Genomic DNA, 27,230 nt, shown 5'->3' with positions numbered 1-27,230 from the left:
TGGGTGACAGAGGGAGACTCTGTCTTTAAAAAAAAAAAAAAAAAAAGGCAAAAGATCTGAACAGACACCTCAATAAAGAGATATACAGATGGCAATAAGCATATGAAAAGATTCTCATCATACATCATTAGGGAATTGAAAATTAATAAGATGCCACTAACTAGGCTGGGTGCGGTGGCTCATGCCTATAATCGCAGCACTTTGGGAGGCCGAGGTGGGCAGATCACCTGAGTTCAGAAGTTCGATACCAGACTGGCCAACATGGCGAAACACCATCTCTACTAAAAATACAAAAATTAGCCAGGCGTAGTGGTGCGCACCTGTAATCCCAGCTACTCGGGAGACTGAGGCAGGAGAATTGCTTGAATGCAGGAGTCATAGGTTGCAGTAAGCTGAGATCATGCCACTGCACTCCAGCTTGGGCAACAGAGCGAGATTCCAACTCAAAAAAAAAAAAAAAAAAAAAAGAAAGAAAGGAAAAAAGAAAATGGGCAAAAGGGCTAGGTGCAGTGGCTCATGCCTGTAATCCCAGCACTTTGGGAGGACAAGGTGGGCGGATCACCTGAGGTCAAGAGTTCAAGACTAGCCTGGCCAACATGGTGAAACCTGTCTCTACTAAAAATACAAAATTTAGCTGGTCGTGGTGGCAGGCGCCTGTAACCCCAGCTACTGAGGAGGCTGAGGCAGGAGAAACGCTTGAACCTGGGAGGTGGAGGTTGCAGTGAGCCAAGATTGCACCACTGCATTCCAGGCTTGGTAACAGAAGGACACTCTGTCTCAAAAAAAAAAAAAAAAAAAGCCACTAACTATGAGAATGGCCAAAAATCAAAACACCAACACCACCAAATGCTGGTGAGGATGAGGAGCATCAGGAATTCTCATTCATTGCTGCTGAGAATACAAAATGGTACAGCCCCTTTGGAGGACAACTTGGCAGTTTCTTACAAAACTAAACCTACTCTTACAAAAAACAATGCAGCAGTCATGCTCCTAGGTGCTTACCCAAATGAATAGAAAACTTATGCCCACAGAAAAACCTGCACATGGATTTTTATAGTAACTTTATTCATAATTGCCAAAACCTGGAAGCAAACCAAGATGTCCTTCATTAGGTGAATGAATAAATAAAATGTGATACATCCAGACAAAGGAATATTATTCAGTGCTAAAAAGAAATGAGCATCAAAATACAAAAAGACCTGGAAGAACTTTAAATGCATATTGCTAAGTGAAAGAAGCCAACTGAAAAGGGTATATCATTTATGACTCCAATTACTTGACATTCTGGAAAAGGCAAAACTATGTATGGAGACAGTAGAAAGATCAGTGGTTGCCAAGAGTTAGTAGGGAGGAAGGAATGAAAAAGTAGAGTCTAGAGGATTTTCAGGACAGTGAAACTGTTCTGTATGATACATGTTCTGTATATAACATATCATTATATTTTGTCAAAACCCATACAACACCAAGAGTAAACTGTAACATAAAACTATGGACTTTGGGTGGTAATGATGTGTCAATGTAGCTTCATGGATTATAAGAAAGTACCAATTAGGTGCAGAATGTTGATAGTGGTGGAGGATGTACATTGCATCCGGGAGAGGTATGTAGGAACTGTCTGTACTTTCCAGTCAATTTTGCTGTGAATCTAAAACTGCTCTAAAAAATAAAGGGTATTTTTTAAAAATTCATATAGAAATGCAAGTCAAGTAATCTTTAAAGGTTATTTTTTAAAATGTATATAGAAATGCAAGTCAAGTAATCTTTAAAAAGAACAACGTTGGAGGACTCACACTTCTCAGTTTCAAAACTTAAAACAAGACTACAGGAATTAAGACATTGCGGTACCGACATAAATATAAACACATAGGTCAATAAGACAGAATGGAGAGTCCAGAATTAAAGCCTCGCATTTATAAAGTCAATTGATTTTTGACAAGGGTGCCAAGACAATAGGGAAAGAATAGTCTTTTCAAATGATACTGAAACAACTGGACAGCCACATACAAAACAATGAAGTCGAACCTCATGCCACATACAAAGACTTAACTCACAGTGGATCAAAGATATACATTTAAGACTTCAGATTATAAAAGGTTTTGAAGAAAATATAGGTATAAAACTCTGTGATCTTAAACTCTGTGATTAAGCAATGGTTTCTTAGATATGATACCAAAAGCTGGTGAGATTGTAAAGTGGCTCAACCACTTTGGAAAAGTTTAGCAGTTCCTCAAAATGTTAAACGCAGAGTAACCATGACCAATTGAGTAACCATACAAGCAAGTCCACTCCTAGGCATACAACTAAGAGAAATGAAAACATATATCCACACAAAAAATTGCCCACGAATGTTCATAGCATCATACATAATAGCTGAATGTGGAAACCACCCAAAACTTCCTCGACTGATGACTAGATAAACAAAATGTGGCATATCTAAACAAAAGAAAATTATTTAGCAAGAAAAAAGAGTGAAGTTACCGATACCACATCATGGATGCTAAATGAAAGAAGTCAGTCATTAAAGACCACATATCCTGCATTACTCCATTTATATAAAATGTTCAGGATAGGCAAATCCATAAAAACAGAACCATCATTCCCAGAAAACTAACACAGGAACAGAAAATTAAACACCACATGTTCTCACTGATAAGTGGGAGTTGAACAATGAAAACATATGGGCACAGGGAGGGGAACATCACACACTGGGTTGGGGGCAAGGGGATGGATAGCATTAGGAGAAATACCTAATGTAGATGATGGGTTGATGGATGCGGAATCACCATGGCACATTATACCTATGTAACAAACCTGCACGTTCTGCACATGTATCCCAGAACTTAAAGTATAATAAAAAATTGTTTAAAAACAGAAAATAGATTAGTGATTGCCTAGGGCTGGGTTTGAGAGGAAATGGGGAGTGACTGTCTATGGGTAAGTTGCAGAAATCTTTAAACTTCATTTTATCCCTAAATACTTAGTCATGCATCCTCTAAGAATAAAGACATTCTTCTATAAAACCACAACCAATTATCTACCCAGGAAAATTAACAGATCAATAATGTCATCTAATATACAGTTTATATTCAAGTCTTCCTAACTGTCCCAGAAATGCCTTTTATTAGCTTGTATAGCTGTTTTTTAATCCAAGATTTGATCAGTATTAGTACGTTGCATTACATTAAGTCTCTTTTGCCTCTTTTAATCTAGAACAGTTCTCATACCTTTTGGTGGTAGTGTTTGTTGTTTATGAGGTTAGTATTGGTGGTGATACTGATATTTCTTATGATATTGACTTTTTGTTTTAACAGTTCAGCCCAATCTTCTTATAAAATGCCCCACATTCTGGATTTGAGGGTTTATTAATGGCTGATTATTTCCTCATTACTAGATTCAGACTAAACATTCCTGGCAAAAATAATACCTAGATAATGTTGTGTATTTTATTGTAACACCATTACTGATGCTATTTTTGTTAACATGTTTAATGTGCTATCAGACCTCTTCATCATAAATGAAGTATATCTTTCCCCTTTGCAATTAATAAATTACTTGGAAGTGACACTTTGAGACCATGTCCCCCAAATTTTTCACCCGATGGTATCAGCATGCATTGATAATCCTTGCCTGAATCAATTTTTATTTGTGAGTTGAAATATAGTTATTTTTGCAAATCAAAACCACAGTGAGATACTATCTCACACCAGTTAGAATGGCGATCATTAAAAAGTCAGGAAAAAACAGATGCTGGAGAGGATGTGGAGAAATAGTAATGCTTTTACAGTGTTGGTGGGAGTGTAAATTAGTTCAGCCTCCATTGGAGGACAGTGTGGCGATTCCTCAAGGATCTAGAACTGGAAATACCATTTGACCCAGAGATCCCATTACTGGGTATATACCCAAAGGATTATAAATCATGCTACTATAAAGACACATACACACATATGTTTACTGTGGCACTATTCACAATAGCAAAGACTTGGAACCAACCCAAATGTCCACCAATGGTAGACTGGATAAAGAAAACGTGGCACATATACACCATGGAATACTATGCAGCCATAAAAAAAGAATGGGTGCATGTCCTTTGCAGGGACATGGATGAAGCTGGAAACCATCATTCTCAGCAAACTACCACAAGGACAGAAAACCAAACACTGCATGTTCTCACTCATAGGTGGGAGTTGAACAATGAGAACACATGGACAGAGGGCGGGGAACATCACACACCGGGGCCTGTCAGGGGGTGGGGACCTGGGGGAGGGATAGTATTAGCAGAAATACCTAATGTAAACGATGAGTTGATGGGCGCAGCATACCAACATGGCACATGTATACATATGTAACAAACCTACACGTTGTGCACATGTACCCTAGAACTTAAAGTATAATTTAAAAAAAGAAAGAAAAGAAAAATAGTTATTTTTTTTCTTTTGATCATTTCTTCTATGTTTACTAGTTGGAACTTTACTTAAAAAAAAAAAAAAAGCATTTCTCTCTTTCATATCAATATAGATTGACAGATTTAATTCTTCCTGTATTATGACCATTATTAATTTATTTCTCTTTTTCAGACAGGGTCTCACTCTGTCACCCAGGCTGGAGTGCAGTTGTCTGATTTTGGCTGACTGCAACCTCCGCCTCTTGAGCTCAAGCCATCCTCTGGCCTCAATCCCCCAAGTAGCTGGGATTACAGGCACATGCCAGCATGCCTGGCTAATTTTTGTATTTTTAGTAAAGACAGGGTTTCACCATGTTACCCAGGCTGGTGTCAAACTCCTGAGGTCAAACAATCCACCTGCTTCAGCTTTCCAAAGTGCTGGGATTAAAAGCCACCGTGCTCAGGCCATTATTAATCATTACTATGCTCATGTTGTCCCAAATTGGCCAAAGGGAACTCTTTCAACCTAACTGCTATGTCTTTTTGATATAACCTCTCAGTCTTTGAGCACTTCCACTTCCAGGCTACAACCACAGCAAGATGCTCCATACTCACCTTGAACTTTCCCTGCCCCACACCTGGATCAGCCATTTCTTTCACGGAAACCTGATGCCTTCTAGTAGAGAATGGTATTTAAAAAACAAGAGCTGAGTGTTGTGTAGCGTTTACTGTGACTAGGCCTTGACAGTAAAGAGAGCTAGATTTTCTTTTTTCAAAAAAAGTCATCAGTATAGACATACTTCTCAACTTTACAGGGGTTCTTTATCAACTTTTCCATTCCATGTGTTTATCTCCCTTCTTCCATAATGAAAACCTTGATTCCCATTCAAACCAATATCTTTACTCATTTGGACTATTTACTGTACAGACAAAAAATAATTTCACCATTATAACAACAACAAGGTTGTGAGATAAAATTCAAAATTTCTTGGCATTTGTTCTTTGTCCTTAGAATTTGTCCTAGTAAGGATATAGGGGTCTGTGTGCTGTGTTCAAAAGAAACTTGAATTATGTTTTCTGTGTGTTTATGTTTTTAATATTTATACACTGTTGACTTCATTTGGTTCTCTTCATGTTTGATTTTAGGGTATGCTTTTCTTTTTTATTTACTTTTAGATTATTAACTCCTGGGTGTTTACAGTCTTTCTTCTTCCCTATCCATAATAGAAGGGTCGAGCATGGTGGCTCACGCCTGTAATCCCAGCATTTTGGGAGGCCGAGGCAAGCGGATCACTTGAGGTCAGGAGTTCGAGACCAGCCTGGCCAACATGGTGAAACCCTGTATCTACTAAAAATACAAAAATTAGCCAGGCATTGTGGCACATGCCTGTAATCCCAACTACTCAGGAGGCTGAGGCACAATAATTGTTTGAACCTGAGAGGCGGAGGCTACAGTGAGCCGAGATCACACTACTGCATTCCAGCCTGGGCAACAGAGTGAGACTCTGTCTCAAAAATAATAACAATAATAATAATCATAATCATAATAATAAGAGAAGGTGCTAGTTTTGCCTGGCAATTTTTGTTTTCAAAGTTCTAAGGATGGTCCCAATGTGCCATTTAGGATCTCCTAATACATAATTATAAAGAAAGAGGGAGAGAAATAAATGCAAGAGGTGCATGGAAGGAAGTTAATCAGGTATGAGAGAGTTCCCTTTCCATTTAAAGAGAGAGGCACAGGCATAGCTGTAGTATATAAGAGAGATAATTAAGAAAGGGTCTTCAAGTAACCAAAAATAGTTTCCACGCAAGATAAAAGGCCACATCAGCTGAAAAGGGAGGCTCAGTAGGTTGGGAGTTTGAGGTAGTCTGAGTCAGCCAAATTCTCCAACTTAGCTCATTCTAAATATTTAGATACCACTCTTTCCTGATCAACATTCTGGCTTCCTCATAAGAGACTATATATACATCCATGAATTAAACCAATACAATTTGGCAACCCTGAGGATCAAACACTGTGTCTGGCCTAAAATTGTTTCAGTTCTTCAGCTGCAAGAGTTTGTTTTGCAAAATCTCTTACAGATTTTTGTAGCAGAGCCACAGAAGTTCCCTGGGTTTCTCTGATAACTTGAGCTAATAATTTAGAAATCTTGGCTTTTATTTTTTTCGCCCCTAAGCTGGAGTACAATGGCCCCAACTCAGCTGACTGCAACCTCTGCCTCCCAGGTTCAAGTGATTCTCGTGCCTCAGCCTCCTGAGTGGCTGGGACTACAGGCACACACTACCATACCTGGCTAATTTTTGTATTTTCGGTAGAGACGGGGTTTCACTATATTGACCAGGCTGTCTCGAATTCCTGACCTCAAATGATCCACCCACCTCGGTCTCCCAAAGTGGTGGGATTACAGGCATGAGACACTGCACCCAGCCTTGTTATTATTTTTTAGGATGTTCAGCAATATTAGAAGCAGTCGCAACACCTGCACAATCCTCAAATTCCATGCCTATCCTTTATATGATCCTATGGCACTAGGATTTGGAAACCCAAAGCCTTGCCTTCAACTGGCATGTCACTGCAGGTGATCATACAAATGATTTAATTAGCTATTTTGAGCCAAGCGTAGTGGCATGGGCCTATCATCCCAACTACTTGGGAGGCTGAGTTAGAAGGGCCACTTGAGCCTAGGAGTTCAAGGTTGCAGTGAGCTATAATCTCCACCGCACTCCAACCTGGGTAACAGAGAGAGGCCTTGTCTTAAAAAAAAACAAAAAACAAAAAAAAACTATTTTGCTACTATTTGCCACGGGCTGTGAAAATCCAGTTCCTTAATGTTAACTGGGTTTTCCTTGCCTCCTTCCCAAATCAGGCTAATTAACCAACCCCAAAGCTCTCCACCTACCCTTTCCCTATTGCCTGTGATCACTCTTGCTAAGAATTTCTCCATCGGCTAATTTCTTGAAACTAATGAATGGCTCACAGATAAACTGGGAAAATAGGCAGGAATAAAGAGAAGCTATGCAGGTAACTCCACAAACAAAAATAGAACCAGGGGCCAGGCATGGTGGCTCATGCCTGTAATCCCAGCATTTTGGGAGGCTGACGCGGGCAGATCACATGAGATCAGGAGCTCGAGACCAGCGTGACCAACATGGAGAAACCCCATCTCTACTAAAAATACAAAATTAGCCAGGCATGGTGGCACATGCCTGTAATCCCAGCTACTCGGGAGGTTGAGGTAGGAGAATCACTTGAACCTGGGAGGCGGAGGTTGCAGTGAGCCCATATCACACCATTGCACTACAGCATGAGCAACAAGAGCGAAACTCTGTCTCAAAAAAAAAAAAAAAAAATAGAACCAGAGAGCCAGTCTATTGGTACGCTGCTACCACTGCCACTGAACACAGAAACTGCAGTTTGCACTGTTGTCATCCCTTGTATTCAACATTGGATCCAAGGGTTGGCAACACAGACACTATTGTGCTTGCCAACTTGATGCTGCTGCCACTGACACCAGAAAGAAATCTCCACTGTCCTTGTTTCTTTGTGTCATTAGTTTCAAATTCAAAATCCCAGATGAGTGCATCTGATCGGCAAAGCCTAAGTCAAGGGCCTACATCCCAGCTGGCAAAGGAGCTAGAATACTAGGTGTCTGTTCATTTCAGCTTCTCTTTTGGGAGGCAAGGAATCCCTCAAATAGGAAAGGAGTTCAAAAGCTGGATGTTGATAGTTACAAATGTCCATTACACATATGCTCTGTGCAAATTCCGCAAGATGTAACATGTACACAGAGTTGTTTTTAGCAATACTTTCTTTTTTGAGACGGGGTCTAGCTCTGTCACAGGCTGGAGTCCAGTGGTGCCAACTCAGCTCGCTGCAACCTCTGCCTCCGGGTTCAAGAGATTCTCCTGCCTCAGCCTCCAGAGTAGCTGGGATTACAGGCACGCGCCTCCATGCCCAGCTAATTTTTGTATTTTTAGTAGAGACGGGGTTTCACCATGTTGGTCAGGCTGGTCTTGATCTTCTGACCTTGTGATCTGCCCACCTCGGCTTCCCAAAGTGTTGGGATTACAGGTGTGAGCCACCGTGCCCGGCCAGCAATACTATTTTTAATACATATAACACAGTGCCTGTCTCATAGCGAGCATTAAACAAATAGCAACTCTTACTAAATACTAACTCTTACTCTTACTAATGTTATCATAATACTTTCATAATTACTATCATAATACTATCATAATCATGGTCATCATTAGTATAAAACATCAACCTACAGGGATCAATGAACAAGGATTAAATAAGGTAACAAAAGTCTCAGGTAAACTGTAGAGACCAATAACAAAGAGGACTAGATGGCCCCTCCAGATCCCATGGCACTATACAAGACCCTCCAGAAATTAAGTACGACCCCAGGGATGGGAGGGGGAAAACTCCAAATTGACTAAAAGTAAGTATCTTTCACCATAATGGATCAGAGACTCAAAACAGAAAAGTTGTTACAGAAAAACAAAGAGGTATATTTATTACACACTTGAATGGCAGGCTGATATCTGTAACCACTATACCAATTTTCAGTTGTACTGTACTGGTCAAGCAGGATGCCTGTTGGACCCTTTCAGGAAAGCTTCAGAGGACTTGCCACATGCCCTGTCCCTTTATATAAGTCTTTTTTTTTTTTTTTTTTTTTTTTTTTTTTTTTTTTTTGAGACAGAGTCTCGCTCTGTCCCCCAGGCTGGAGTGCAATGGCACAATCTCAGCTCACTGCAACCTCTGCCTCCTGGGTTCAAGTGATTCTCCCGCCTCAGCCTCCAAAGTAGCTGGGATTACAGGCACCCACCGTCATGCCTGGCAAATTTTTTTTTTCTTTTTCTTTTTTTTTTTTTTTTTAGAGACAGGGTTTCACAATGTTGGCCAGGTTGGCCAGGCTGGTCTTGAACTCCTGACCTCAGGTGATCCACCTGCCTCGGCCCTCCCAAAGTGCTGGGATTACAGGCATGAGCCACCACACCCAGTCCCTTTCTATAAGCCTTTAAGAGGTCTGTACACACTGGCCACCATACCAGATTGCCTCACCTCAGTGAACACTGATCAGTCATTAGCGGGCTATCTGTAGCTTTTGAAGTGATCTGGCCCCTGAGGTTTATGCCTCAGGAGCCCCTGTCCTCTCTTAGAAAGTATGAATTCAAGTCACACAAAGACACGGAAACAATTAGTCTTAATGGCAGGAGAGAAAGTAGCTGAGTCAACAGCATAATGGCGGTAGGGTAGACTCTTTAATGGCTCTATCTTCCTCCCATCCTAGTATGCACGCCCCTTTGCAATGTGAGGTTTCTCCTTCTCACGTGCAGACATGAGGTCTATTTCTCAAAACCTTTCCACCTAGGCTGGCCTTTTAACTTGCTGTGACCAACAGAATGTGGTGGAAGTGATGTTATGCAAGTTCTGAAGCCTAGGCCTCAAGAGATATTCCAGCATTTGTTTGACCTCTTGGATTGTTGCTCTGAGAACAGTAATCTGTGTAGAAGCTCAAGGTGAAAGACAACCTGGAAAGAAACCAAACTGAGACAGAATAGGGAAAGGGTTTGACTTTAGCTCACCCCAAGAGCATCCTTTCATGATTCCCACTGATCACAAAATCTGCACCACTACTTCAGAAGTGACACCATTTCCGCTAATAGTCATATACAGAAAATAGCCAGTCTATATTGTTCTTTTGTGCACTCCTAATGTTTAACTGCACCTTTTACTTAAAGAACTCCAGAAACTGGTTTAGATCTAAAATCGAATAAAGATTGCAGAGTGTCTCACCTGGTAAAGGAATGTTGAACAATAATTGATCTACAGCCTTGTTGCCGCTGGCCAGACCACGAGGTGGCCCATTACTCAATATAAGCATTGCAGCCAGATATGGGAACCAGCATACCCTGCCCCTCCATGTTCTGCCCAGCCCAGCCTGCATACCCTACCCCTGATGTCAATTCCCACACTTTGCCTGATAAAAAAATCCCTACAGGTCCGCGCGGCGCCAGCCCTTCCGTCACGGCCGCCACTGGAGAGCAGTAGCCATGGCTCTACGCTACCCTATGGCCGTGGGCCTCAACAAGGGCCACAAGGTGACCAAGAACGTGAGCAAGCCCAGGCACAGCCGCCGCCGCGGGCGTCTGACGAAACACACGAAGTTCGTGCGGGACATGATTCGGGAGGTGTGTGGCTTTGCCCCGTACGAGCGGCGCGCCATGGAGTTACTGAAGGTCTCCAAGGACAAACGGGCCCTCAAGTTTATCAAGAAAAGGGTGGGGACGCACATCCGCGCCAAGAGGAAGCGGGAGGAGCTGAGCAACGTGTTAGCCGCTATGAGGAAAGCTGCTGCCAAGAAAGACTGAGCCCTCTCCCCTGGCTTCTCCCTGAAATAAAGAACAGCTTGACACACACACAAAAAAAAAAAAAAAAAAAAAAAAAAAAAAAATCCCTACAGGCTTTTTTCAGAGTGAGCTGGAGGATCCTTGTGCCTCCGTTGTGTCCCTTGTTTTCTTTCTTTCTTTCTTTTTTTTTTTTTTGAGACAGAGTTTCGCTCTTGTTCCCCAGGCTGGAGTGCAATGGCACGATCTTGGCTCACCACAACCTCCACCTCCTGGGTTCAAGCGATTCCCCTGCCTCAGCCTCCCAAAGTGCTGGAATTACAGGTGTGAGTCACAGCACCCAGCCTTTCCCTTGTTTTCAAGCACAAACCCAGAAATAAAAGGCTTGTCTGGGAAATCTGCTTGTCCCCCTGTTAATTTCCATTGCATGGGGAGCCAAAGAGCCTGTGGTGTGTAACTAAACCATGCCAACTGTCCCAGCTAAATCCATCTCCCTGCAACCCCCTAGGTGAATGTAGCTACATGAGTGAGCCCAGGTGAAATAAGTAGAACTGCCCAAACAACCCACAAAATCATAAGGAATAATAAATTGTAATGAATGTAAACTAAGTTTGAGATTATTACTGTGTAACCTCAATGTAAGGAAACAAGAGACCGAGGGGCCCTAGAGACAGGACTCCAGAAACCCCAGCTGACTGCAGGTACCAACCATGATACATCTGAGTGGAGTCATCTTGGACTTTCTAACCCTCAACAGAACACAGCAGCATGAATAAGATCAGGTAGAACTGTTGTGGGAAGTCAGGGAACCCAAACAGAGGGACCGGCTGAAGCCATGGCAGACGAACAGAAATTGTGAAGATTTCATGGACATTTATTAGTTCCCCAAATTAATACTTTTATAATTTCTTACACCTGTCTTTACTGCAATCTCTGAACATAAATTATGAAGATTTCATGGACACTTATCACTTCCCCAATCAATACCCTTGTGATTTCCTATTCCTGTCTTTAATCACTTAATCCCGTCATCTTCGTAAGCTGAGGAGGATGTATGTCACCTCAGGACCCTATGATGATTGCGTTAACTGCACAGATTGTTTGTAGAGCATGTGTGTTTGAACAATATGAAATCTGGGCACCTTGAAAAAAGAACAGGATAACAGCAATGTTCAGGGAACAAGGGAGCTAACCTTAAACTCTGACTGCTAGTGAGCCGGGCAGAACAGAGCCATATTTCTCTTTTTTCAAAAGCAAATAGGAGAACTATCACTGAATTATTTTTCTCAGCAAGGAACATCCCTGAGAAAGAGAATGTGCCCCTGAGGGCAGGCCTCTAAAATGGCCGCTTTGGGGGTGGCTGTCTTTTACAGTCATAGACAAAGGGATGAAATAAGCCCCAGTCTCCCGTAGTGCTCCCAGGTTTATTAGGACAAGGAAATTCCCACCTAATAAATTTTGGTCAGACCAGTTGTCTGCTCTCAAACCCTATCTCCTGATAAGATGTTATCAATGACAATGCATGCCCGAAACTTCATTAGCAATTTTAATTTTGCCCCATCCTGTGGTCCTGTGATCTCGCCCTGCCTCCATTTGCTTTGTGATATTACCTTGTGAAGCATGTGATCTCTGTAACCCACACCCTATCTGTACACTCACTCCCCTTGTTGAAAATCGCTAATAAAAACTTGCTGGTTTTACGGCTCAGGGAGTATCACGGAACCTGCTGACATGTGATGTCTCCCTTGGACACCCAGCTTTAAAATATCTCTCTTTTGTACTCTTTCCCTTTATTGCTCAGACCAGCCAATGCATAGGGAAACAGAAAAGAACCCACGTTGAATATTGGAGGTGAATCTCCCCTGATATCTGGTAGCAGAGGATGGTTGAGGAGGTATTAGGATGGCAAGTACCAAGGCCCAATCACCCCAAACAGTGATGGGAATATAATTCCCTGTTGAGACCAGTTCCCAGAATGTTGTACCAACAAGATCCCATACCTTTACACATACAGTTCCTTTTTTAGGAGACCAAGGACAGTACTTTTCCACTGCCCAGGATAAAGTGACCATATTTTCCATGGTTACTCGGACTCTTCCCTGTTTTAACAGGTCTACATCTAAGGTTCCTTTTTCAGGAAACCAAGGACAGAATTTTACCACTGCCCTGAATAGAGTGACCATATTTTCCATGGGCACTCAAACCATTCCCTGTTTTAACCAGAGTTTAATACAGAAGAGATAAGTATAATTTTTATACTCCATGTGACACATAGTTAACCCGGACCATACACAGACTACTCACCAGTCATCAGGGAGTCAAACACGTGTATCTGTGGACCAAACTGATGACATTTCTCCACACCTACCAAAGGGAGTCAGGTTCCCACATGCACTTAGGAAAAAAGAAAGACCACGTGGGCACCAGATATCGGGGAAAACCCCACCCCTGATATTCAACATTCTTTTCTATTTCTCTAAGCGTTGGCTGGTCTGAGAAATAAAGGGAGAGTACAAAAGAGAGAGATTTTAACTGATACAAAACAGCACAGAAACCACCCAGTCAGTCCATAGAATTTTGAGGTATAATAAATAGTGACTTCTCTCTCTCGCTCCCATATTTTGTCCATTGGCAAATCGTGCCAGCTCTGTTTTCAAAATACATGCTGAATTGGATCACTACTCATCAGCTGTAACACTACCTACCAGACCAAGCCATCATTTATAACGTGGGTTATAAAATGGCCTCCTAACAAGTCTTTTTGAAATGATTAAAACATTTTCTATCTTGATTGTGTCAAATTCATCAAGCTGTACACTTTTTATGGGTAGACTTTATTGTATTAATAACTTATACTTCAAAAGTCCTGACTTTTAAAAAAGTAACATGAAGCCACTCAAGCTTTCAGGTCATTTTCAAAGCACAATAAATCGATGTTAAACCAACTGCATATTTCTTAGGACAAGTGCAAAATAAACTTTGATATGAAATAAAGGGGCAAAACCAGCTATAGACACATCAAATTTTACTCTAAGCAAATGCATGTACAAGTCACACTCTTTCTGAGAAGCTTATAGAACATAATTATAATAAACATACGGAGAAAACTTAATAAGCTGTTATAAGCAGAAATCTCTTTATTAAATGATCCTGTATATCATAGGAAGCAATTCAAGGAGCAGCTACTATCATCAGCCAGTGCTCTCAGTTTGCTTTACAGTTGAATGAAAAGGCTGATATGCAGACTTCGAATGAGCTGTTGACATATATGCAATACATATTTGAAAGAGAAGGACTTAACCAACTTTTGTTCTCTTTAACTAAAATCTGTGCCAGAAGAAAAGAGCTTTTGACCCAGCATGGTGGTTCACACCTGTAATCACAGCACTTTGGAAGGCTGATGGGAGAGGATCACTTGAATCCAGTAGTTGGAGACCAGCCTGAGCAACAAAGCAAAACCCCATCTCCATGAAAAATAGAAAAACAGCCAGGTGCAGCTACTCAGGAGGCTGAAGTAGGAGGATTACTTGAGCCCACGAGGTCAAGGCTGCAGTGAAAGGTCATTGTGCCATTGCACTCCAGCCTGGGTAACAAAGTGAGACCGTACCTCAAAAAAAAATGAGAAAGAGTGAGAAAGGCTTTTGAAAATTTACTTATTAGTTTGTAAGCCATAATGTAAATAGAAAAAAAAATGTAATCAGTATGATAAAGCACCAGAAATGAGTGTAGCAAAGGAGCTTTGCTTGGAATTACAGTTGCACCCACTATTCACAGAAAATAGGGGGTGGTCAACAAAATGCCTCCTAGTCTTAAGTCAGTGTTGGAGAAAAGAGTGAATATAGCCAAATTGCAACTACCTAATCAGTCCTTTCAGCACTGTGGCAAGGTCTAAGAATGCCTGGCTGATTTTCCACAGTCATGAACACTGGCTATCAGTGATGGGGGATATACTGTGACCTACCTGTCAGTATCAACTCTAGATTTATTCCTTTCTAGTTTAATTCTGGACGGCAAGACACCCAGCCTGTCTTATCTCTTGGGGTGATCAATAATACATAAGCAGAAGGTCTTGAAGGACCTCCGTAAAAGCTCTTTTTAAAAGGGACATAATGCTGACATGACTTTTTGCCATTTTCCTTCCCTCTCTCTCTTTTTGATGGGGGAATCTGATACCTGGAGCTGCATCAATCCATGCATCATGAAGTGACCTTAAGGACATAAAAGATGGTAGAGAAGAAAGATAGGAGCCCGAATTCTTGCTGATGTCACAAAGGTGGTAAAAGAGCCCTGGATTGCCACCTTAGGGGGTTCTATAACTTGAAAGAAAAAAATAAGCCTTTATTATGCCATTTAAATCTGTTTTGTTTTGTTTTGATTATGTAAGCTAATTCTAACCTACATAAATGAAAAATATGTTTTGTTTGTTTGTTTTGTTGGTACACAGGGTCTCGCTCTGTCACGCAGGTTGGAGTGCAGTGGCATGATCTTGGCTCAGTGCAACCTCTGCCTCCCAGGCTAAAGCAATCCTCCCAGCTAAGTCTCCCAGCACCTCAGCCTCCCAAGCAGCTGGAACTACAGGCACATGCCACCACACAAGCTAATTTTTTTTTTTTTTTCTATTTTTTGTAGAGACGAGGTTTCATCATGTTGCCCAGGCTGGTCTTGAACTCCTGGGCTCAAGTGATCCTCCCACCTTGGTCTCCCAAAGTGTTGAGATTACAGGCATGAGCCACCACACCCAGCAAGAATACACATATTTTAAAATAAAGATTAAAGAGCACTTTGATTTTCTCAGTGGCTTACTCAAGGAAATTATTTCAATGATAAACTAAGTTCCTCAAATGACCTGAACTTATCACTTCAGTTCTAAAATATAACATTTAATATTAAAGATAAGAGTCATTTCTCACATAGCCTCCTCAGATCAGTTCAATCAAGATGTGGTAGTGGATGGATGCATGGCCCATGCCTGTAATCCCAGCACTTTGGGAGGCCAAGGTGAGCAGATCACCTGAGATCAGGAGTTTGAGACTAGCCTGGCCAACATGGTGAAACACTTTCTCTACTAAAAATGAAAAAAAAAAAAAAAATTGGCTGGGAATGGTGGTGCATGCCTGTAACCTCAGCTACTTGGGAAGCTGAGGCACAAGAACCACCTGAACCCGGGAGGCAGAGGTTGCAGTAAGCCAAAATCACATCCCTGCACTCCGGCCTGGGCAACAGAGTGACTCTGGCTCAAAAAAAAAAAAATAAATAAAAGTGTGGTGCTATGGTCCCCACAGGAACTGGCTTACACTCTACTTAAAAGCCCAAGTGTTATCTCCAAGTTCTAACCCCTGTTTACCCTGGCAATCTCAACCTCTGAGCTATTTCTAAGAGCAGAACAATCAAATAGGCTGCTATGATTGTTAAAATCCCAAGCCACCTTATAAAGTTTCATCACTCCTGAAATCATAGGTCTTGTATTAATTACAGTAAATACTCCTAAGTATTATTACCCAAATCCTGAAATCTCAGTGGCTTAACAAATAAAATTCAATGTGGGTCAGGAGTGTGGCAAATACTCCTCCATGCAGTCATTTGGAGACTCAGGCTCATTCCACCAAACATCTAAATCTCCTCTGTTGAATCCTTTCTGCATCTTGTCAACTAAAGAAAAAGAAAGCAAAGGAGAGTGCATGGGAGATATTTCAGGGTCTTGGAAATGACATACATTAGTTCCTCAGACATTTCATTAACCAGACAATAGGTATATGGCCCCACACAGCTGAAAGGATGCAGGGAAATGCAGTCTAGCTGTATGCTAAAAAAGAAAAAAAAATTTAAGACAACAGGGTGTTTTGGTTAACATTGCTGTTACAAATTACCCCAAAACTTGGTGACTATTATCACTCCATTTCTGTGGATCAGGAATTTGGGAGATTAGACAGGTGCGTGTACTGTGGGGTCTTTCTCATGAGATTACAGTCAGATGCTAATCAGGACTGCAGTCATCTCAAAGTCTCAACTGGGGCTGGGGAGGGTTTATTCGCATAGCTGACATATTGCTGGCTGTTGGCAGTCCTCAGTTCCTCTCAACATAACACCTTTCCAGTGGGCTGCTTGAGTGTCCCTGGCCATAGCAACTGGCTTTCCCAAGTATCTTAGTCTGTTCTGGCTGCTAGAAAAGAACACCACAGCAGCCTGGACAATGTGGTGAAACCCTATCTCTACAAAAAATACAAAAACCAGTGTGATGGCATGAACCTGTAGTTCCAGCTACAGGTTCCAGCTACCTGTACTTCGTACAGGAAGAGAGGTGGGAGGATCACCTGAGCCCAGGGAAGTCGAGGCTGCAGGGAGCCATGATCACGGCACTGCATTCCAGCCTGGGCAACAGAGTAAGAAAAACCCTGTTTCGGGGGGGGAAAAAAAGAATGCTATAGACTTGGGTGGCTCATAAACAACAGCAATTTATTTCTCACAGTTCTAGAGGATGGGAAGTCTAAGATCAAGGCACTGGCAGATTCCATGTCTGGTGAGCCCACTTCCTGGTTTGTAAGGACTTTCTTCTCATTGGGTTCCCACACAGTGAAAGGGGCAGGAGCTCTCCAAAGTCTCTTTTATAAGGGCACTCATCCCACTCATAAAAGCTCCAGCCTCATAATTTAATCACCTACCAAAGACCCCACCTTCTAATACCATCACATTGGAGGTTAGAATTTCAACATATGAATTCTGGGAAACATAAATATTCAGTCAATAGCTGTGAGCAATCCAAGAGACCACAGTGTAAGTCATAAGGCCTTTTGTGATACAGCCTCAGAAATCATACTATCATTTGTACCATACTGTTTATTACGGATCAGCTCAGATTCAATGAGAAACACAAGGGTGCAAATACCAGAAGTGAGGATCCTCGTGGGCTATCCTGGAGACTGGCGACCACATGAAATTTGGTGAATATATGCCACAAGACAGTTTTGGGCGGAGGTCACAGACAGAACCAGCAAAACAACTTGGTGGTTGGCTACTTGACTTATTAACTCTAGCTTAACTAAATCATTGGGAAAGACAATATACATGATAAAAGCCGAGCCAACCCTCTTATACATAATACAAATGCATCCATTATTTCATTCTTTACTGTGGCACAAATCCCTCCAAAACTCCTCCCTACACCTTCCCTCAACATAAAATATAAACTCATAAAAATACTAGGAAAGGCCAGGGCCAGTGGCTCACGCCTGTGATCCCAGCATTTTGGGAGCCAAGGCGGGCAGATCACCTGAGGCCGGGAGTTTGAAACCAGCCTGACCAACCTGGAGAAACCCCATCTCTACTAAAAATACAAAATTAGCCGGGCATGGTGGCGCATGCCTGTAATCCCAGCTACCCGGGAGGCTGAGGCAGGAGAATCACTTGAACCTGGGAGGTGGAGGTTGCAGTGAGCTGAGATTGCACCATTGCACTCCAGCCTGGGCAACAAGAGCGAGACTCAGCCTCAAAAAAAAAAAAAAAAAGTACTAGGAAAAAAAAATATAATTTTAAAATCCTCTTAGGGTGGGAAAGGCTTATGAAATAAATTTAAGATAGATGTATTAACTATATAAACATTTTAGGCCAGGCGCAGTGGCTCAAGCCTGTAATCCCAGCACTCTGGGAGGCCGAGGCGGGCGGATCACGAGGTCAGGAGATCGAGACCATCCTGGCAAACACAGTGAAACCCCGTCTCTACTAAAAATACAAAAAACTAGCTGGGCGAGGTGGCAGGCGCCTGTAGTCCCAGCTACTGGGGAGGCTGAGGCAGGAGAATGGCGTAAACCCGGTAGGCAGAGCTTGCAGTGAGCTGAGATCCGGCCACTGCACTCCAGCCTGGGCAACAGAGTGAGACTCTGTCTCAAAAAAAAAAAAAAAAAAAAAAAGACATTTTAAACACCATAAACAAAGTAAGGAGACAAATGACAAATTGGGAAAAAATTATGTGTTGCACATAAAGAGCCAATTTCCCTTCTTTCCCTACCTCCAAAAAAAAAAACTATTTTAAAAAATCACTAAGAGGAAATAAAATTTTAAGAAAAACAACTTTCAATTAAATGTGTCAAAACCCTACAATAATCTTTTTAGATTAAACATGGAAGGCCGGGCACAGTGGCTCATACCTGTAATCCCAGCACTTTGGGAGACCGAGGCAGGCACATCACCTGAGGTCAGGAGTTCGAGACCAGCCTGGCCAACATGGTGAAACCCCGTCTCTACTAAAAATACAAAAATTAGCAAGGCATGACTGTGTGCGCCTGTAGTCCCAGCTACTTGGGAGGCTGAGGCAGGAGAATTGCTTGAACCTGGGAGGCGGAAGTTGCAGTGAGCTATCGTGCCACTGCATTCCAGCTCCTGGATGCACTCCAGCTCCACTCCTGGATAACTCTGTCTCAAAAAAAAAAAAAGGAAAAAACCTGTTAAGTATGAAGAGAATGGGAGAAGAAACAAACAAAGTATTAAATTTTGGAAGCTGCAAAGTGCCTACACAAAGGAAAGCAAAGAAGCAAAGCTATTAAGCTTGTATTATATAGAACCTTAGAGGCCGGGAGTGGTGGCTCACACCTGTAAATCCCAGCACTTTGGGAGGCCAGGGCAGGCAGATCACCTGAGCTCAGGAGTTTGAGACCAGCCTGGCCAACATGGTGAAACCCCGTCTCTACCAAAAATACAAAAATTAGCCTGGCGTGATGGCACACACCAGTAACCCCAGCTACTCAGGAGGCTGAGTGAGGCAAAATCACTTGAACCCAGGAGGTGGAGGTTGCACTGAGCTGAGATCGCACCACCGCACCGCCGCCTGGTCGAAACAGCGAGACTCTGTCTCAAAAAAAAAAAAAAAAAAAAAAAATTAAAAAAAATAGAACCTTAGAAAGGCCAGGGTACATGGTGAGACTAAAAACAAAAGGTTGGTTGTCAGTCTACACGAAAACCCAGACCCGGACACGTTCCCTTTCCTACTCTCTATGACGTAGCCAGATTCATGCACAACTTAAATATGTTTATTAATGTATGCATATGCATTTAGAACAATGAGGTTTCCATTGGAAAAGTGAATTCTAGGTAAAATATTTTCAAGTCTTCATAATAAATATTCAGATGGAGTTTAAATAGCAAGCAAATACCAATGTATGGCTTCACATGGTCATCAAAGATTGTGTGACAAACCTACTTTCATCCCTTCCAAATTATGCCCAGAGTCCAGGGGAAATGTGTGCTGAACATAAAGCACTGTTTCTTTTTTTTTTTTTTTTTTTTTGAGACAGAGTCTTGCTCTGTCGCCCAGGCTGGAGTGCAGTGTCGCGATCGCGATCTCTGCTCACTGCAAGCTCTGCCTCCCAGGTTCACACCATTCTCCTGCCTCAGCCTCCCAAGTAGCTGGGACTACAGGTGCCTGCCACCACACCCGGCTAATTTTTTATGTTTTTAGTAGAGACGGGGTTTCACCATGTTAGCCAAGACGGTCTCGATCTCCTGACCTCGTGATCCGCCCGCCTCGGCCTCCCAAAGTGCTGGGATTTACAGGCGTGAAAAGCATTGTTTCTAAAACCAAAATCGTCAATTTGCTATGTTCTTAGAAAACGTGAGAATTAGCTTAAAAACCTAATTTGGATCTATTTTAGCCTGGAAAGATATTTCAAAGTTAAAGCTAAATTTATAAACTCTCATTATTTGTCTTCAAAGACTAGTAACACCATTAAAACAATGCAATGTTCATATGTTAAGTCCTCCTTGGGAAGAAAAAGCAAGAAACCTCCAAAATTATAAACCCACCTTCACATATTCCAACAAATATATTTTTAAAATAACAAATCCAATGCAACATTCAGAGAGACTATAAGCCATGCAACAATGTCTTTTATTATATATGCGGTTTTAAAATTATTTCTTGAATCTCTCCATACACAGGCAAAAATAAGTGTGTTACTTAACATACTGGAACTTGCCTAACTTAATCACTGCCTAGAGAAGAGAAAATTATCCCCAAAACATGCTTAACCAGGAGGCCAATGCATCTGCCGACCTCCAAGAACATGGAGATGAACGTGATAGACAGACTGTCCACCATCTGAACCTTCATTCACCACCATTCGATAACCCTTATTCAGGCCCAGATCAGCAGCACATTTCTTGCCAACAATCATTAAGTGTCCAAGAAGCTGGAAAAGGAAAAAAAAGTTTCTTAGGCACAGGCAATTTATTACTTCTTGACATTAAATAACAAACTGTCAAGCTGAAATATCAAATCTTAAAACTCTCATTGAAACACACCCCTTTGAGCAAATATTTGGAAACTCTTAATGCCAACAGAGCATAATCTACAACTGGAGACCCATTAAGATTAGGTATTTATCATTACTAATTTCAAGAAACAAATTAGAAATAAAATCTGCTGTTCAATTAAACTTTTTTTTTTAAGAGACGGGGTCTTGTTCTGTCACTCAGGCTGGAGTGCAGTGGCATGATCTCAGCTCACTGCAGCCTCGACCTCCCAGGTTGAAGTGATCCTCCTGCCTCACCCACCCGAGGAGCTGGGACTACAGGCACACGCCACCACACCTGGCTAATTTTTGTATTTTTTTGTTGAGACGGGGCTTCTCCATGTTGCCCAGGCTGGTCTTGAACTCCTGTGCTCGGGCAATCCGCCCACCTTAACCTCTGAAGTACTGGGATTACAGGCACAAGGCACTATGCCAAACCAAAAAAAAAATTTTAATTATATTCCAAGTGGTGTTTACGTTTTCTTAATAAAGCAAGACATCTTGCTTGCTTTATGACTTCCTTATGACCATTATGGATTTTCCTGTGAACACTACCAGATCTATTGCATTGTCTGCGGACTTGTAGGATCCTGTGGCAAATACCTAGTCTCACTCTGTGTCATCCTGTTTGTTTTTTGCTTCTATCTACAGTCAATTTGTCTCTATTGACACAAGGAGTCCACGTGTGTGTTGCCAGTTTTCTTCCCTAATAAAAGTTAAAGGGGAGAAGGTTGGAGAGAGAAAAGAACTTTAACTCCCATTTCACTGCTTATGCTTTCCCATTGTGAGAGAAAAAGGTTGAGAGGGTTAACTTCAACATTCTAAAAAGCTCTCAGGAAAGGGAACTCATTTAATTCCTATGGCAAGAAAAGAGCGAAGGGAGAGAGTCTTACACATCTGTTCTCATTACCTTAGTAAGCCCCAGGACAGTGGACTCCGCTTACCTTACTCATGCAGTAAGGTCCATTGTACAGGTGGACAATGGACAAAAATTGTAAGTTGGGGAAATTATGATTTTTCAACTTTACAATGGTGTGGAAGCGATATGCATTCAGGAGAACCCATACTTCAAATTTTGATCCTTTTCCAGACTGGTGATATGCAGTAAAATACTCTTACATGAGATATTCAACTCTGTTACAGAATAGGCTCTGCATTAGATGATTTTGCCCAATTGCAGGTTAATGTCAAATGTTCTGAGCAAGCTTAAGTTAGACTAGGCTAGGCTATAATGTTCAGTAAGTTAGGTTCAGTAAGTTAGGTATTACGTGCATTTTCGACAGACATACAATATTTTCAACTTATGATGGGTTTATCAGCATGTAACCCCATCTTAAGTTGATGAGCATCTATATAAAATTTTGTACAGCAGGTACCTATACTGGTCACAAAATTTAATTATTAATTAGCAGTTTTAAAACTGGTTCAGTAAATGTTTCCTGGCAAACAACTGTCTTCTAAGTAAAAGAGCTGACCTTAAAACACCAATTTAGAATGTTAACTGAGTAAAAATTCACATTTTATTATCCTTATAGAAAAGAGCTGCATTGGAGTAAGAAGCTCTGACCTTAAAATGCCATGACTGTCTAGTTATACTAAATGGTAAAAATTTATATTCTGGGGCCAGGCGCGGTGGCTCACACCTGTAATCCCAGCACTTTGGGAGGCTGAGGTGGGCAGGTCACCTGAGGCTGGGAGTTCGAGACTAGCCTGACCAACATGGAGAAACCCCATCTCTACTAAAAATACAAAATTAGCCAGGCATGATGGCACATGCCTGTAATCCCAGCTACTCAGGAGGCAGAGGTTGTGGTGAGCTGAGATGGTGCCATTGTACTCCAGCCTGGGCAACAAGAGCAAAACTCCGTCTCAAAAAAAAAAAGAATGTATTCTGAGGTTTTAATGTTATTGCATATAAGATGGTATTTTACCATTAAGTACTCGCTCTAATCTTTGAACTCTGTGATTTGTACAAATATATTGAATTAAAAATTAATGTCCTGAAGTTTCTAGGTTTCAGAAATAATGTCTCACTTTAAAAAGTATCCCCAAGTAAATACAACTGACCCTTGCACAACATGGGTTTGACCTGTGCGGATCTAACCATAGGCAAATTTTCTTCTGCCTCTGCCACCCCTGAGACAGCTATAGCTAGACCAACCCCTCCTCTTCCTCAGCCTACTCAACATGAAGATGATAAGGATGAAGACCTTTATGATTCACTCCACTTAATGAATAGTAAATATATTTTCTCTTCCTTATGATTTTCTTAATAACCTTTTCTCTAGCTTTAAGAATACAATAGGCCAGGTGCGGTGGCTCACGCCTGTAATCCCAGCACTTTGGGAGGCAGAGGAGGGTGAATCACAAGGTCAGGAGATCGAGAGCATCCTAACACAGTGAAACTCCATCTCTACTAAAAATACAAAAAACCAGCCAGGTGTGGTGGCGGGCACCTGTAGTCCCAGATACTCAGGAGGCTGAGGCAGGAGAATGGTGTGAACCCGGGAGGCGGAGTTTGCAGTGAGCCGAGATCGGGGGCACCACTGCACTCCAGCCTGGGTGACAGAGCAAGACTCCATTTCAAAAAAAAAAAAAGATAATAGCAAGTGTTGGTAAGGATATGGAGAAGATGGAATGCTCATTCATTGCTGGTGGGATACAAAATGATGCAGCAACTTTGGAAAACAGCTGGGCAATTGAAGTCTTAATGGTTTTTCTGGTTTTTCCTCAGTAATGACCTTAGGAAGATGAAAATGTGACAGCACTTTAAGGACAAAATTAATCTCCCAATTTAAAAAGCAAGAAAATAAATCATGTTAGAAATTTACTTACACTTTCATCATCATCTTCTGCTGCAGAAATCTGGGATATATGTTTCTTGGGTATCACCAGAAAATGTGTTGGTGCTTGAGGGGAAATGTCGTGGAAAGCAAGGCACTAGGCAAAAGGGAAAGAAAGAAAGAAATCAAACTTTTAGTATATTGGTAGGATAAAACTTATTTCAACAAATATTTACTGAACAGTAACTACATGGGGGGCACTAGATGCTAAGAAAACAGAAGTGTACACATTACAAATGGTGCCGTGCGTGATCCTTTCCATGGAAGTCTTTTTTTTTTTTTTTTTTTTTGAGATGGAGCCTCACTCTGTCACCCAGGCTGGAGTGCAATGGCAAGATCTCAGCTTACTGCAACCTCCGCCTCCTGGGTTCAAGCGATTCTCTTGCCTCAGTCTCCCAAGTAGCTGGGATTACAGGCATGTGCCATCAGGCCCAGCTAATTTTTGTGTTTTTGTACAGACGGGGTTTCACCACGTTATCCAGGCTGGTCTCAAACTCCTGACCTCAGGTGATCCATCCGCCTTGGCTTCCCAAACTGCACCCAGACTCCATGGAAGTCTTATGGGAAGACCAACTTTAAATAAAGGTATAATCACCAAAGGTCACACACGTTACACAGTAAAGGATAATATGAATGATTATTACAGGAAAAGCCTGATTTAGATTGTTTAGGGACAACAACTCTGAGGCAGTGACATTTAAACTGGGAGCCAATGAATGCACAGAAATTGGCCATGCTAATCATTGTCTGCCTCTCCAGATCTCCTGCAACTCTTCACATGGAACTGTCCTTCTGAGCTCTCCGCCCTCAAAGCTTTTTCAATGATCCTCTCCCCCTCCAAACCCCAACTTCTGTCTAACTTAAACTGCTAGTCATCCCGCCATTCCATTCCCAGCACATACATGATTTCTGGAAGAAAAAAGAAAAAAACAGAAAAAAACCTCTGATTCCCCTCCCCGCCCCATTACTCCCAGGTCAGAGTCCTAGTTGTGCAATTTCCTGTGTGTGTGTGTGTTTTTTTTCTTTATGATAGCAATCAGTTTTTTAACTACGTATTTGTCTGCTATTTGATTAATATCTATTCTCACTTTACTCAACTATTTAAGAAATATACCTATCCTTTTGTGTAAAACTGAAGAGCACATATATGATACATACTCTTCAGCATTTAGACTAATTATTTAACACAGTGTCTGTAAATACACACACGACATTAATATTTTTGTATCTCTTGCTCACTGCTTAAGTGAAAACTGTTTTAATAAAACCCATCCACACTTATTTGTCTCAGGAGTAATTCTACTGGGTGCTCCCTACAAAATGCTGATTCATTTAGACTGCTCCTGCTGTTACACAGTTGGACTTCGGTGGTTCAAATGTAAATTTTTCAACAACCATTTCTCAAAGGCAACTGCAAACTTTAAAAAGAAATATTTTTTCTAAAACCAAAGAATTACCCCTGAGTAGAGACAAAGTATTTTTTTAAAAATTCGCCTGGAGGAACCTAATTAAATCTTTGATAACGTTTTGAATCTAACTAAACGACACTAGTAGAATAAATGTTTTTCTTATATTTCATAATTCCTAAATTTAACAAAACTGTTTACAAAATTGTTCTATCTAAATCACCCAATCTGCCCAGCTTTATCTGAGCTCCAATCCCAAAAATACAACTGTCCGCTAAATAATTTACACAAGATATCTCAAAGTCACATCAACTGGGATTTCACCTACAAGAAGTCAACAAAAACTGCAGTCTGTCTTTTGGCTTAAAATTACTTCCTGTTGAATATAAAAGGAATCATTCAGCTGTTTGTAGGTCCAACATGTTCAGCGGGAGAGGTCAACCGAAAGCAAATCCCAGACGCGGGCCCACTTCTTATCTCAGGAGATCGCCTTGCCAGCCCAGGGTACGCCTTGGGGTGGAGATAGGGATGGGGTAGCGGTGAGGTGGCAAACCGCACCCCGCGGAAGAAGCTGGCAGGCCCAGCCGGTCCGCGCACCTCCCCGCGCTCCGGGGCCCTCGAGCACAATGCCGTGCGGAGCAACGCCCAGGAACTGCCGACCCTGGCAGGCCGGCAGTGCGCGGGAGATCGCGGAGATTGGGCATGAGTCAGGGCGCGATCGGGTTTCTCTCCGTCAGGCAGAGCGCTGGCGAGATTTCGAGATTCCTGATATAGGCGAGGTCCGAGGCAGCCAGGGAGCCGGCGGGCTTCCACGCGGGGTCCCAGGGCGCTCCGACACGCGCCCAGGCCCCGAGGTGCGGCACCCAGGACGCCCGGCGGCCTGGCCCGCGCCCGGGGCAGATAACGAGTAACCGGAGCGCCGGCACGCGCCAGCAGGCCGCCTTGGAGTGCCCGGGCCCTGTCCCCTGGCTGGGGGCCCACTGGGCCAGGGCGGCCAGGTCCCCTGCCATCGCCGCTGCACTCGCGACCCCTCCTGTCCCTCCGCGAGAAACCCGAGGATCCGCGGACGATACCCCACCTCAGCAGGCGAGCGAGGTGGTTCACGGTACCTACCTGGTCATCCTCAAAAATGATTTTGGCTGGTATTTCCTTGCGGATGATTTTCCCGAAGATCGTGTCGCCACCAGGCCGAGCGACCTGAGCCTTGGCAATCTCATCTGCCATCTCGGCCTCTCTCCCGCGCGGCGGCCCGGGGAGAGGCTCCGAAGGAGGGAGGAATCCGCGGAGCGTGCGGCGCGAGAGGGCGCAGCCAAGCCTGCGCAGGTCCCCGGGCTCTTGCGCCCCAGTGAATCCTGCGCGTGCGCACTGGCGACCGGGGCTGGGAGAGCCGCCAGCGTGCCGGAGCTCCGCAGGAACTGCAGCAGGGACGGGTAGGGGAAAGTTCCCGGTCTTGAGCTCCAAGGAGATTCATAAGTCGTTTTTCTAGCCTCCTTTCTTGTCTCCTGGGGAATGGAGTTACTGGTATAAACCCTTCGTCTGCATATGGACGCTTGTAGGGAAAGTTGGATACTGTAACTGACAAGATTTGACAATTCAAGTGGTGCTGGCTGCAATTTAGCACTTAGATTATTTAAGGTCTTGCTGCTGCAGCAGATTTTAAGCCCTCTCTTCAGATTTTTTTCTCTCTCTACCGGTGGTTCTCAATCTTGACTACACATTAAGATCACTTGGGGAGCTTTTGAAAATCCCCGTGAACCTGGCTGCACCCCAGATCCATTAAATAAAAACATCTGGAGATGAGCTCCAGGCATCAGTAGTTTGTAAACCTCCCTAGACTGCTCTTCAAGGAATTTTTCCCAGCAGCAATCAACATAATGTATTTATAAAATGACCCACCTTAAAAAAACAAAACCTTCCTTAATTACCACATCCCGCTCCATATCTTTGCTCCTTTTAAAAAAGA

The 27,230-nt window shown here is 42.5% G+C and overlaps 2 protein-coding genes across 2 annotated transcripts; one reads left to right on the top strand and one right to left on the bottom strand.

Moving 5' to 3' along the window:
- The first annotated feature begins 10,393 nt into the window (after positions 1 to 10,393).
- Positions 10,394 to 10,808, top strand: LOC115896425 (60S ribosomal protein L36). The gene has a single exon (XM_030926965.1). The coding sequence runs from the start codon at positions 10,445 to 10,447 to the stop codon at positions 10,760 to 10,762; it is 318 nt and encodes a 105-aa protein (XP_030782825.1). The 5' UTR covers positions 10,394 to 10,444; the 3' UTR covers positions 10,763 to 10,808.
- Positions 10,809 to 20,589: 9,781 nt separating this feature from the next.
- HINT1 (histidine triad nucleotide binding protein 1) lies at positions 20,590 to 26,774 on the bottom strand. The gene is made up of 3 exons (XM_010381564.2): positions 26,381 to 26,774; positions 23,854 to 23,958; positions 20,590 to 20,916 (listed from the first exon to the last, which is right to left on the bottom strand). The coding sequence occupies exons 1-3, from the start codon at positions 26,489 to 26,491 to the stop codon at positions 20,752 to 20,754; spliced, it is 381 nt and encodes a 126-aa protein (XP_010379866.1). The 5' UTR covers positions 26,492 to 26,774; the 3' UTR covers positions 20,590 to 20,751.
- Between the last annotated feature and the right edge of the window lie 456 nt (positions 26,775 to 27,230).

The sequence above is a fragment of the Rhinopithecus roxellana genome, chromosome 3 (genome assembly GCF_007565055.1).
Source record: "Rhinopithecus roxellana isolate Shanxi Qingling chromosome 3, ASM756505v1, whole genome shotgun sequence".
NCBI classification, from domain to species: Eukaryota; Metazoa; Chordata; class Mammalia; order Primates; family Cercopithecidae; genus Rhinopithecus; species Rhinopithecus roxellana.
This window is presented reverse-complemented; position numbering and strand designations above follow the sequence as displayed.

Bases quoted from the DNA above. Each gene is read 5' to 3' on its own strand.
- LOC115896425 (XM_030926965.1), top strand. From the start codon at position 10,445: ATGGCTCTACGCTACCCTATGGCCGTGGGCCTCAACAAGGGCCACAAG.
- HINT1 (XM_010381564.2), bottom strand. From the start codon at position 26,491: ATGGCAGATGAGATTGCCAAGGCTCAGGTCGCTCGGCCTGGTGGCGAC. The intron at 23,959-26,380 runs GTAGGTACCGTG...CCTTTTGCCTAG, and splicing joins TCATTTTTGAGGATGACCAG to TGCCTTGCTTTCCACGACAT. The intron at 20,917-23,853 runs GTAAGTAAATTT...TTCCTTTTCCAG, and splicing joins CAGAAGATGATGATGAAAGT to CTTCTTGGACACTTAATGAT.